The 14823-nt window shown below is 33.9% G+C and overlaps 1 protein-coding gene across 1 annotated transcript in view; it reads right to left on the reverse strand.

Annotated features, from left to right (window-relative positions):
• The window catches only part of LOC123693835 (dachshund homolog 2), a 119365-nt gene extending 106077 nt beyond the window's left edge, over positions 1 to 13288 (reverse strand). Inside the window, exon 1 of the mRNA XM_045639073.1 lies at positions 12700 to 13288. Within this exon, the coding sequence (XP_045495029.1) occupies positions 12700 to 13265 (566 nt within the window). The 5' untranslated portion in view covers positions 13266 to 13288. The remainder of the gene's footprint in view (positions 1 to 12699) is intronic.
• Positions 13289 to 14823: the final 1535 nt, after the last annotated feature.

The following is a 14823-nucleotide window of genomic DNA, read 5'->3' on the forward strand; positions in this document are numbered from 1 at the left end:
ACAGGTTTATACGTAACCACTAATAGCTAGAATAGCATAATGCACTCGAATGTCTAGAAACAAACCTATTCGCGAACAATAGAGTCATTTGATTCTTGCAATTATGTTTAGGAATGTTAATTGGAAATATAAGCGGCCTACACTGATTACTGACATGCGTGATTATTTGCTATTATTTCATTTTATAAGTTGGTTCGAAATTGAATTATAATAAGTCAATGCTCATTAGATATCAAATAAAAATAGCGTATTTTTTGTATTATACGATTTTATGAAAACTGCAGTAATTACTATTAGGTGAGTCCTTCCTATCTATCGATCAAAACTTTGGTTTATACCTAGGTACGACATGTCATTAATGAAATAACAAAAAAAATATAAATCTACATAATATGTGTTTATTCTAAATCTATATTTTTTTATTAATAATAATTTGGCAAATATTACAAAGCCAATTTTCCTGTAACGACCCAAAAAAATTCAGTCAATTAACAGATAAAACAAAATGGCGCGGAATGTGTATTATAAAAAGCAGAGCCAAGGGTTATCAAATTTCTTTCTGGGTCTGTTCGTTTATTTAATTAATCACATTCTTACGATTGGGGAGCCTCTGTCCGAATGTCGAAATATTCTAAATTCTTATCTGGAGGGAAATTGATGTCCATATTGCAGTCGTAAAAAAACAAATTTCTAAGATCAAAATAGAATGTTCAATGAAGGGAAAATAACAGCATCCATTTAAAATATCTCACAACAATATCGTTATAGTTGATTTTTTTTTTGCAAATCTGTAATGATAACATTATATATATGGATACAATTAAAAATGAATACTTACTGATTTAAATTAACAGTTGAACACTTGAAAACAATTTTAGGGTAAATACCTATTACTAGTCATTTGGATACAATCTGATTTTTAATTAAGATACAGTTGGAAATTCGCCCTTTGTAGAGCATTTTTTCTATAGAGCTCTACCTACTTAAAGTTACCTAGCTTAGATTTTAATTGAAAAATATGTTTACATTACCTATAAATTTAATAATATATATTTATAAATTTATAAATTTATACTTTGATTTAAAAAAAAACGAAGGAAGAAACACAAAATTTAATAAAAAATAATATATCCATTTTCCAAATACAAAGACACATCCACCGAAAAAATGTATTTATTTAGGCATTCATAATGGCTCCATTGCATCATATTTAGGGAGTTCTATTGAATTTTATCTCACACTGGATAAAAACATACGTTACAGTGAAATAGAATAAAAAACTGCCAAATCATATCGCTGTTACATCTCGAATGGTTGTTTTTTATTTCAATTTTCGAGGGTGCGTTAAACGTTCGAACGTACTCTATTATTCGGCGAATACTCCACTCTGACGGTGCACTTTCACCGTTTGTTATTAAACGTAATAATGTATATCATAACGTATTCATATCTACAATCTCAATGGATATGCCGATTTCATTATTTTCGGAACGAGATTAATGTTACTTTGCGCTTTTTACACGGCTAAATTGAGTTGGTGCAATACGCGCGTTTGTTTTTTAACAATTTCGTCTTCATTCTCGTAGGTACGTTGAACGATTCTATGATAATGCTAAATTGCTTCGTCATTTTATATCATGTGAATGATCTTTACTACTTTTTTGTTACATGCATAATTTTTATATTATTGTAGTAATATTTTAGTTATAGACTAGTACTGTTAGTTCCGTAAATTTTATGGTTTGAGGCTTTTCAAATAGTATTTATTAAAAATATCATACATTATACATTGGATATAAATTTTTAATGAAGTCAGCTTTCACAATAAAACACAACAACATGTTTTTACAACATTATTAATTCAGAAACAATATTTCTGCAAAACGATTTATTATTCCTACTTAACATCGTTTTACGTCAGTTCCTATTTACCCTAAAATGTTTCATTTGCATAATAGCTTTTTTTCCGCCATTACTATTTACGTTAATATTCTGATTTGTTTGAGCGGGGGTCGCACGCACAACAAACATAAAGACAATCTGTACGTAGCGGCCATTTATGTAAATACGACTACGATACTGTGCTATTATGAAAATTGTAGATACCGAACGGGAGTGGCCCCGTATTTACGTAACCTGTGGGTGAGGTTTAATGAATTATTTCAACTTATCATATTATTAACCTTCATGCAGGAGGGATACAATAAAACGTCTACAAAAGCTAATATCTGCGCGAATCCTTTAATTTGTTCGCGTTTAATCAACAAAACATCAGAAAGCAATAAGGACTATTAAAGAGTCGGATAGTTTCTCATTTCATTCGTCTTAAGTCATCAGAAACAAAGTGCGGCCATCGTCGGTGGTGTTATTAACGCGTCTAAATAATTACAGAGCACATCAATCAGAGGCATATGCAGATAGAGCGTTTTGTGCGAGTCAGCGAGCAGGCACTGTGCACTGTGCAACCCTTTCTTTGATATCTATAATAATATTTCGAATGGAATTATTAAAACGCGTTTCCTAAATTATTAACAGGGAGATGTGGAATGTTGATAGACATTCTTATTTTTTAATTTAGTGTTATTTGTTTTGATATGGGTGACTGTGATTCGGAACATTTACTATAATAAAATTAGTGCACATAAACACTGTTAAACCAAAATACCTATAGGTATAAGTAAATAAAAAAGAGTAAATAAATATAAACAAGTTTAAGGATTGTAGGAGGGGATGATCAGCACTTTTCGTCTAGAACGCGACGAATGACCCCAATTAAAAGAACAATGAGTGCTATCAATACCCCAAACTTAATTTTCGACGCAAACGTGTAACTAACAGTCAATGTAATGCTCTAATGTTTTAATAAATTAACTTATACGTTCCGCTAGCTAACATTTTGTACTAAATATTTGTGTACTAAAAGCTTTCAAGCAAAGCTTTTTGAAATCTAATTCTTTTGCCCATTACGTTACAATTAATATTATTTTTAACAAAGTGAAACTATACTTACTTATTACACTTTCCAGTTATATTCATCGTATAAAAATAAATAAATAAACAATACCAATTGCATGCATACATTGATTTAGAATATAAAATATGTAATGGCATTTGAACTGAACACTCATCCAATGAGAAGGAAATAAAACAAGCAATAAAGTTAAAATAATAACAACGACGCATATGCAACCTTTTATAAAATGGCATGCAGTAATTGTTTAAAAATAGTCTGATCAGCTGTGTTTCATAACGATTAAACGACTAAAATAATAATTAGCCATTTGGCCCTGACAGTACATTGTGATCGCGGCAAGAACTCGCGCACGCGTCAATATTTGATGGACATCTTCACTCGTCATCACTACATTATATTGTCATGACTAAACATCACTCCGCCGTTCAATTTCCACACAGCCAACATTGGCTCTATCACACACGGAACAAAGTCCCTATTTTAAAAGCATGTCCCTCAGTAACGTGGCCGACGTCAATATTCTGTCTTTGAAAGTAGACTAATTAAGTTTTTTAGACTATTTAAATTCAATGTTGATTGGCAGATGGCGCTAGCGGCGTTTTAAAATGAATACGTCACTTATAATAAATGGGAAATGTTTTTCTATTGCATTCGTTAAGTGTTATTTTAAATGAATTATTTTAGGTACTAGTCAAATACTGCGTTAAATTAAATAGAATATCTCATGAAGTAACAAGATCTCGACTTATTCGAGTATGAAGTGTTTCACGAATGTAAAGAAGTGGAGTTGTGCGACATCACGATCTAGTTTTGTATGCGACGCCACGTTTGCACGTCAGATTTGACTCGCCGCCGCCACCGGCGCTACCCTGCTCGAGTCATTCTTTCAATCCGAAATGTAAACACAGATCTCCGCCAAAATTTATTTACATTCGCAAATTAATCACAAAATTGGGTTCTCACACACGATCCGCGGGCGGGTGAATGGGCGCAGCAATCGTATAGAATCCATCAACATCAGCGCAACGCCGATCGCGAAATCCGTCATCAATCATAAAACATCAGAAAGGATTAAAATCTACGTTGCACCTTCCGAAGCTCGAGTACCCTTGTTTTTCTCTAACCCGTAAATACTGAGGGGCGTAAGTATGGCCCGGGGGCGGTAAATATTATAGAGGGGGGCAGGGTGTACCCCGCCTTGCAGGGGGGCACTATCCCTTATCGCGAGCGTTACCCTCGGCGGCGCGGTCGCTAGACCGCCAAAATGTGGGGCAAATCGATTCTTGTGCCCCATTTTTGTGCATCTGGACCACTATTGATTTTACAAATGAAACAACATATCGATTACATTGTAAACATCGTTAGTGGATGATTAAAAATGTATGATACGTAATTTTGCACTATAAAAAGTTTATAGAAATGAAATCTCGGCTTCATAGTAATAAAGAATGTAAGTATAAGAGAAAAAAAGATATAAATAAAATTGAAAGTGCTAAAACTTGAATTAAAATACTTTTAGTGTTGTTAAAATACGCAACAAGGGTCGAACCGATCGTAAAATAGAAACAAAGTTATTTCACCTGAGGCGACTATAATTATTTTAAATGTGTCTCTGGTAAGGACAAAAATAAATTTATATCGATCGTAAATATTTTAGATTACGCAGATGCCTTGCTGATGTCTTTGCTCTTTTACTATGTAAAAATGTTGATTGCACGGGCTCTGATTTTGATGTTAAGTTAAGCATACTTACGGCATATGAAATTGATCGATTAAATTATAAGGTAAGATTTATGACTTGTTTTGTTTGTGCAAACGCATTCACACTATTTGATAAAGATTAATAGATATCCAATTCATTCGCATAGTTATGATGCATGTGAAACGCTCTCCTAATCTAGAGACCACATAAGACCTCGGTCCAAACATATTCCTGTATGACGTGATAAATTTGCACATTTTAATATTTATTTTCTAATTATGATCCACTACATTGTAACACTGTTGGTATAACAATAAAAGCACTGTAAGAGGTAATATTGAGGCTGTAAAAGGCAATTTACTATCTTTCGACTGGCAGATTTGATATTCATTTACTTTTTATCGATTCTCTTTTAAATTGTTGCGAATGTTTTATTAGTTTTTATTACGGACCGTATATCATGGTTTAACGAGGTTTTTAACTGGCCCGAGTAGCCCTTACTACGTTTTGTTGCTTTGTTAAATCTGTTTGCTATCTAAAGTTCTATGACCATAGGTATTATGATTAACGCCGATACTTTTATTAAGACTATATTTCATACAACTTTATAATATTTTATATGTATATGCTTAACAGTAAAAAATATCAATTTATTCTCACATTTCTCTGGTATAAACCTATAAACTTTTAAAGCCTCTACAAAATGCATTGGCTACTTACATAACACCTTCACAATATACACTAAATGATCATTTATTCTAATACATCTATAATTTTCCAATAAATAATAATTTTTAAATTAACTTGAATGTAAAAAAAGCACAAACTAAAAACCAAACAAAAACATTCAAACAAGATGCACAACTTTGCAAAGCAATTAATGAAGAAAGCAATCAAGTAGGTTAGTGTAATTAGATAACTGTATGTAATTTATAATTTTTACGGTCAAAAGATAAGCTTATTCTCACAAAGGTGAGTGGAGCGGAGCGGGCAAAAACGTCACTGCGCTGCATTTCCGTCTACTATTGTTTTGATATGTATCTAGCTGCGCTTTAATAACTGTTCCCGTGTACACTGTAGTGTACATACACAATCAGAATGCTATTTGTGAGGCGATTTGCATAGATATATTATTGTGGAGTTTATTTTGTTAAAGGAGACGGCCGGCTATGTAGCGCTGGTATAATGTGTTCCTACAGATTCGGATGTGGTACGGTGTACATAAACACTGACTGTTGGGACTTACCTACCTCTTTATATTTCTCAACATGAATTCAATTGTGTTTTGATTTTATACCTACATATCTAATGCTGAATCTATAAAAAACGTGCAAACATTTAAAACTCAAACATATTCTTATCGCTATAATAATTAAAAACTTCTTCCTCCTTTAAAATAATAAATAAACATCCTTGAACAATGTCGGTCGCAGACATTATAACGACCTCGCTAAACTATAAAAATTTTCGCATCTGATTTTATAGAACATCGGCTGTGATTCGTTTATAAATAGAAAAGCCAATTTAAGCAGCAAACATGTGTTAATATAATTGTTGTTGTAACAATAATTTAATAGACTTTCTCGCTGCTGCCAATGGCTGTACCTTATACACAATCTATAATAATTCCGCGGTGAGGTTTACACGTCTGTAACAGTTCATCTCATGATAAACGGCAATGACTCCTTCCTCTAGCTATAATTAAACATGATTAGAGCTCAACACTAGTGAGCAGCAATTATAAAATGTAACCACGGCTACCGCGCCACGTTACACGGCATGCGATAGTTCTCTATCGACCATTCAATAAGATGCACGGAAGAGAATTTTAATTAAATACATACATTCTTTATTGGCGACCCTCCTCTATTAATCATCGCCGGTCCCGTTTTTAGTCTTCGGCTAACGATTGTCGCACCACCATACAGAATATACCTACGTAACCTTTCTCAACAGAATTTCACATTTGTGTGAAGGCAGCACGTTTCAGGCCCATTCAAATCTAACCATGAATGAAACGAATGAGAAAGAGACGGAGGCACGTTTCAGGGTCGAGTGCAAGCGAGATGGTGTTTCAATAGTACGCGAAACGGAAATAGAGAACCCGTGATAATTCCGTCTAGCCAGAGGGATTCCCTCGTGTCATTTGTGTGCGTTTTTCGAATTGTACGAGAGGATTACGAGTGTCGGCGTGCGTTTCGACTGTTGTGCCGAGTGCCGAATGCCGAGCTTCCGAGGCGGGCGGGTAGGGTTGCTCATTCTTTCCGTTCCATCTAAGATCCGTGTTTCCCCAGCTACTTGTTGATCAATCGTAATAAATTGCCTCCGTGATATTCCCATTGTGGAACGGTTTGTCGCTTTGGAGGAAATTGTGTTTCCTCGAGCCACTTCACTTCATTTGTCGTTCCGATTGACTGTTTTATTTGTTGTTACACCCGCCTACTGCTTTGTATAAATTACTCGTTTTGTATTATATTCACTGCTCGTTTATACAACGTGATTTAAATTTTATTACGCTATCTAGGTACATCAATTTACTGGTCTCATACTTTGTATTGTAATATGATAAAATGTTATTGTACATTCCATACATTGCAATTTAAACTTACAAGTTACAGCTTTATATATTGGAAATCATTATTTGCACAAACGTCTGATGTTTTTATTTAGGTATTACGGAAATATTATTTCAACATATCCAATTTATAATTAAGATTAACAGGTTTTATCTGTGTATATTATAGTATGCAAACTATCTCGATGAAATATAAAATATGTTTAAGTATCTAAATTCTAATTCAAATGACATATTTATCTAAAAGAAAAGCCTTTTGTTATGATCATCTAAATCTAATATGGGTATAAAAATTAATATAAGCGTATCGTTTTATCTTAGATTTAACAGATTATTACTAAATTAAATTTAATCAAAACGAAAACAACTGAAATTGTAGAAGAAAAATGTTGTGTCTAATTTTCCATATATTTCTCAAGCTTACAAAGTAACTAGCTTAAACAATAGACAATAAGAATTTTCATCCTTATTCAAATTAAAATGACCTTCTTCAAATTAGCTGTATCTTTTTAAGTTATTACTGTTATATCTTTGATTAATTATCTCAAAAGGTTGATTCATTCTTGACAATTACATTCATAAAATAAACATTCAATTATTGTCAAAACAAATTTATTCAAAAACTAACTATGTATACAGTATACACTATCTACTACAGCTACTCTATCCATTTATACTATGCTATATCTATAAAAAAAATTTGGCAAGTTAAGTAGGTACAAGAAGAAGAAAATGAACAATCATTCATATCAAAACATACCTATTATCTTAAATTTACAGTTTGTTTTGCTCTAGAAAAGTTATACCTACCTATTTCATGATTGATCATTTGTATTTATAAACCTTTCATAGGTAATAAAACTTAAAACATTAGAAATAAAAAAGTCATTTGTTTCTATCTCGTTTTGTTGTTATAATTTTTCTTACAATATTCCACATACCTAACTCTTTAAAACGGACGTTAAAACGTAGGTATTTTAAAAAATAGAGCGATGTTGGATAAACTTAGAAAAACAGCTTTTCTTTTAAAAGTATGTACCTAATAGTATTTCATAACAATATTAAATACAATTACATAAATAAATTAGACATAGAAAATGGAAAGACCGCATAAGATTCGATTTTAACGGACACGTAACAAGAGCGTACCAAATTAAATAAAGCCTCTTACTCTCGATTTTCATTTCATTTCACCAATGTTATGTTTATAATTATGTTTTTACAAAAGAAAGACTGAAATTTCGATTAAAATTTAAATTAATTTAAGCTTTTTTTGTTCTAAAAATATGAGCAATAAAAAAATGATAGTAGGTAACACTAACATTAAAATAAAATCGTAAAACAAATTATAATATCATTCCATTTATCGATATTGATTGGATATTGTGATCGAATCGTAAACATATTTTATCAAAGAGTTTTCTAAATTTAAATTAGTATATATTCTGTCAAAAATGGCGTCAAATCCCGCCAAAAACATACGTCACTGTTGCGTTGGGCGGCCCCGTCATCACAACGTCACAAAGACGTAAATAACTAGTAGGATAATAAACACTTTTTGTAAAGTATTCGTCATAAAATTCTGCTGCAATGTTGTAAAATACAATATTAAAGTGAACAAGTTTGAACTTTTATTTTGTTTATCAAAGACAATAATATTTCTAAATAATCCTCGTGTTTTGCTTCTTTCCACAGACATTATAGGTTAAAATTACAATTTATATAAAAAAAATCATATACTTATTCATGCGCCTAAAAATGTAGAGTTTTCTGTAGAGTAGAGTATATGGAAATTATTAAATAGGTACCTATTATTGTTCCTATCACTTCTATAGCCCTAACACTATATCTTAAACAATTTACATACAATCAACACAACTCACAATCTTATTCATCTTAAAGTTTGTACAGAAGTTAACTGTGAAATTATTAATGTTTCATTTAAATTGTTTAATAACATTACTAGATGATTCGGTAGTCAGATAGATTGAAGCCTGAATAACAAAATACCAAAATACATATTGAAACTAAGTAGTACAACCACACAGACAAACTAGAACTAAATAAAAGGATATCTATTACTGAAAGAGGCAGAGCAAATAACGCCAACATAACCTGAACCTAAACAAAAGAAAGTAAACTTCTATTCAGTTGAGAAGATTCTAGAACGATTAATAATCTCGAGGTTGGTATGATTTACTTTTGTCAGCATGTGCTTGAGACAGTGCAAGCGACGTCTTGGTTTAATATTTCAATGAGAACCACGGCTTGGAGCGTCGCCAGTCCAAGTTCCTAGCATCATTCATAACAGTTACACACATATGCCACACGATATCTTCGGCCATTCTATGTAAATTTGACGACAACGTTATACATACAAAGATATTTTTGGCAGACTACAATAATTTATTCAGCTTACTAGAAATATTATTTGAATATGTCGCGCATGTTGTATTGAAGAGCAAATACTGCTTCATCATATTTTATACTGCTATAGATTTACCGATATATACTGCTAAGTTACTACAAAACACCTAACAAATAAAAGCTCCGTGGCCGTAACGAGTTTGTTATTATTCGAGATCTAAAACAAAGTTGTCAAGAGCATCCATACAACTTCTGTTGATAATCCTTTTTGTATATCCTAAATCCTTCCGACAGAAAGTTTGAAACTCACAACAAAAAATGGTCCCGAAGTTCCGTCACACCTACCGGCTCTACAAAGGTAATGAGGCAGTTATTTCAGTGCTTTGTTTATTTACGAAATATCACTCCGTTTGAAGGCGGACCATCAAATGAGTCGTAAACTGAAAATTCCATAAAAAGTCGTGTTGATGACCTCCGTAATTGAACCTCGCTCTTTGTCAGTCGCAGAGACAATGGACGGAACCTAACGCTCTGTGCGTATTGATTAAGAAATCAATTCGAATCGTCTCTAATATAGAAACATAGTGACAGGCGGCTTTGGAAAATTGAGTTAGGAAGTATTGGATTACCCATGTTAATTCGTTTTATACATTAATTAATGCTAATCAGGTACATTAAAGCAGGAGACTACGGGTTTAATAGAATTATCTGCAAATACCGTGTGTATCCGCAGAGGATCTACAGCAGTGTGCATAAAGAGTTAAAAGTAAGAATCACAACAGAGGTTAGGGTTCCGTTCAACGCCGAATGTAACTCGATACGATCTCGTTTATCTGCTGTCGAGCAATTATTGAAGCGTGAAAAGGAACGTCCACCTATTATACACGTTTTGTAATGCGGGCGATGCGTTCTTAAAAATATCGCATTTCCTAGCACCAGATTATAACCCATATGATGCTTTGAATCCAAATTATTCAGTTTGCTTAATGGTTGATAATTATGGTCTTTGTGAAATTATTAACTGATGTCCCCGTATGTAGTAGGTATTCCATTCTATTTATTGCAAATATCTTTCATTACATTTTGTTGTAAGAAAATTAAAATAGCTTGAAAATACTCAGAATTACTCCAGTCTTGCTTTTCATTAAAATTTCACTAGTAAAAATTGCGAAAATCGTCTAAAATTAATTCCTCAATTAACGGCTTTACAATTTTTCACTTTTGATCCTTTGATTATGTAAAAAGTCCACACACGAAGTTTTTAAAATATCATAAAAAACATTCGTAATCTGTATTCTTTGTATCGGAATCACTGAAGTCGTAATAGTGGAAACATGTCAATACAAATTATGTTGCTACGTTGATCCAAATGTTATCGACGGCCATTTTTAATTTTTAATCTTTTAAAAGGTAACTCGAGTTCAATACATAGTATGAGATATTAAAATATTTATCATACAAAGTTTCAAAAGAACCTCATATCCATTTATCTAAATACTTATTAAAATTGTCCGTTGATGTACCTAATAATTACGTAGGTACCTACAACTACATACAAATTAAATTCGCTTTTAATAAGACACGTGTAAAACAAACTAACTTAATTAGTTCTAATTAATCGAATCGAAATTGCTTTATCTATGTATGTTTCAATCGTTAATATGCAAGAATGAAATGAAAAAGTAATAAAAATTTCAATATTAATTATCTAGTTTCAGAAGACACGGACCGGCAGACGAGAAAAAGATGGCGGGCAGCGGCGCGGAAAACAAAAAGATATTGACAATGATAAATCAGCGGACAGCGAACAGTTACACTTATTTCACTAATTATTTCAACAATTAAAACACTATTTTTAACACCGGTTAGATGGTAACGTTTTACATAAATAGTACCTAATTGGATTTTTTTTTTCTAATCAAATTTACCTACAGGACAGGCTACATGGTAAGGCGGAAATGCCATTTAAATTTTATCTATTTATACCTCGGTTGTTTTATATTTTTTACAAATAGATAAATAGTTTAATCTACCTATGTTGCATTAATAGATACCTACTGAACATACCTACTAAATTAATTTTTCCGATTTTACTCGTTGCAATTTCTAACTAATTTATTCATTCCAGTTTTGGAGAAATATAAATAGATATACCTAGTTCTCTATATTTGTGCATATGTATTAAAAATAATTCAATTATATTAGATAATATTAGATTAACGCTAACATCGATGGGACAAACAAAAAATAATGTCAAACATTTGAGCATCTCATAATCTCTACAAAACTTCCATTTCGTAATCAATAAAAGTAAACAAGTCAAATTTGTTGCTCCTAAAACGCTCCACAACGCATTAAACAAACATCAAATTTATAAACACAATACGGGAATACGAAAAAAACAAGTTTATATCTCCCAAAAGGCCGGTTGCCGTGGACATTACATTTTTAAAATCGCATTCAGGGAAAGAGATATAGGCCTATCGGGCCAGCGGTACGCGCTAACAAAACAAGATTTTTTAATCTAACTTTAGCGTTTGTAAAAATTACTATTTAAAAATGTATATTGCGGCCACTAATTAACAGAGACTTTACCCTTCCGTCGCCGGAATGCTTTAATATTTAACCCTGTGGAAATATTTGGCGCGTATTAAAATATGAAAAATTAATGTGACGAGCGCGACCCTTCCGTCGAGATTTTCTGCTTGCGCGACACCACTGACTCTACATTTCTCAAATTTGATACTGAATTTTTAAATTCGTTAAGCTAATAAATTGTAAAAATTAATTTAATCCTAATTACGTATTTTGTTTTAAATACAACATCTATTATAGTTGAGCTACATAAAACTCTACCAACATTAGGTATGTAGAGCAATTTAAATGCTCTATAATTTTAATGGTGTAAGTTTTCCCATTTGATAATTGAACATGATTTTGAAACTAAAGACAAAAAATATAATAAATAAAGATAAAAATATTAGGCACAAAAAAAAATAAAGTAAATAAAGACGTTGAAAACTACACTGTATCTAAAGTTCATAACCTCACAACTATACGTGTATCTCAAGAGAAACGTACCTTGCGGTGGTGCAGTCCCGGTACAAGACGTCGAAGTCCTTGCAGGAGAGCAGCTTGCAGCGGTTGACGCCCGGCTGGATGGCACCCAGGCCTCGCAGGATGCGCACCTGTTCCACATTGCACACCAGGGGCACTATGTCCAGTCTCTTCAGCTTCGTGTACACTGTGTGCAAACCGCCCACTAAATGTTTTAAGAACAGTTCGAACGCTTGCGGCAGGCACAGCATGGTGTCGCCCTGGATGATGAACGCGGCGACCTTCTGGCCGCGGTAGTCGACCAGCTTGCATTCGTTCGCGGACGGGTCGGAGGTGGAGATGGGCGGCGGGCTGCCGTAGCGCGGCGGGCCGTGGTGGTGCGCCGCCGCCATCAGCTCCAGCGGGGAGTGGTGCATCATCTGCAGCGAGCCGAGCAGCCCCAGACCGGGCGGCGGCAGCGGCATTCGGTGCTGCAGCAGCTGCGGCGGGCTCACGGCCCGCGCCGGCGACGCGGCCTTCACCCTCGGCGAGCCCCCTGAGGAGCCGCTCACCTCACTCGCGGTCGACGCTGAGTCCACGGCGGACTCCATGCTCGGCAGTTGTCTAAACGCGCATCACACACCCGTCGCGCGCGGTGTTTCGCGCAACAATAAATAAAAAGTCGGAGCGAAACGAGGGCGCGGCCGCGTGCGCGCGCCCGCCCCGTCGCCCGCGCGCCATTGGTCGCTCGGCGGCGCGGCTGGCGCGCGATTGGCCACCGCCGCCGCGGCGCCGTCCCGCCCTTTTTTCCGTTGCGTTGCGAGCGCGCGAAGAAACGTTCCTGTTTCTTTTGGGTGGCGAGTGGAGCGGTCGCGCCGGGGGTGTATTGATAAGAATGTCACCGGCAATCAATATGAGATTGGATGCCGCGGAAGCGCCGCGAACTCTCTTAACATAGGTACATTCGTAGCAATTAATGTTGATATTCAAATGGCGACGTCTTATCGATACAGGATAAAGATATCGCATTTAAACAAAAATAATGATATGGCACAGATGGTTATTATAATTTTTTTTCTTAGATTGCAGCCACCGTTTGGGAATTTTAGTATTACTAGTATTAATGAATGTCAGTAGGTGGTAGGTAGTACGGCTGGGTGTAGAGTTTGATATCGTAGGCAGTTGGCAGCGGATCGGTATCGGTCGCTAAATTGAGGTCACGGCCACTGAAGGTTATCAAACTTTTGACGGATACAGCCTCTGATGGGTAACTTAAAAATTATTATACCTTATTTTGTTGAAACTTGTTGGTCTAGTTCATAAACTTGATAGGGATATGATTGTTTCATTATTTACGTTAAGGGTTGATTTTAAGACAATTTATTGAGAGTTTGGCCTTTCGAATATGGTAGGAACCTACTAAAAATATAATAAATGATATAAAAGTGATAATTCTGTAACCATAAATAATAACTATGAATTAAATTAGCTAATAAATTGTTTCCTGTTCCTTATTCTTATTCTCTTATTTTTCTTAAAAATGACGTTAAAACCTATACCTAGGTAGTCGAGCAATATCTATTGATATACATATTGTATACCTAGGCAAAAATAATTAATAAATAATATTTTTTTCTTAAATACAAATATATACATTGATTAAGTCTTTTGGATGAGTTCTTCAACCTAGAGCACTTAAAGATAGGTAGAGTTTTCTTATTACGTTCCTAATTAAGTTATTAAATTAATTTGTATTTAAAAAATTGAAACGCACGCTTTAACATATACCTACATACCTATATAACAGAGATAATAGCTGTGCTTATGACTACGGTTCAATGAAAAAAATAAAACATACGCAAAGAATTTTTTAATCTCGTTAAAAGATTTGAAGCAAATAAAATGCGTCAATAAACATTAATAAAAGCATGTCTGCAATATGTGACAATACTTCTACAAATAACCATAGGTTCTATTGTATGGATATAATGCATTTATTATGTCTACTGATAGAATATTAAAATATTGCTTCAACATATAAAAATCTCTTACCTGCAGGTACCTACTGATCATGATACTTATTTACAAGAGTTTACTATCACATACAATTATCGTTAAAAAATATAGGTAGGTACCTACTTACTTACTTATTTAATAAATATTTAAATC

This window comes from Colias croceus, chromosome 8, assembly GCF_905220415.1.
Source record: "Colias croceus chromosome 8, ilColCroc2.1".
NCBI classification, from domain to species: Eukaryota; Metazoa; Arthropoda; class Insecta; order Lepidoptera; family Pieridae; genus Colias; species Colias croceus.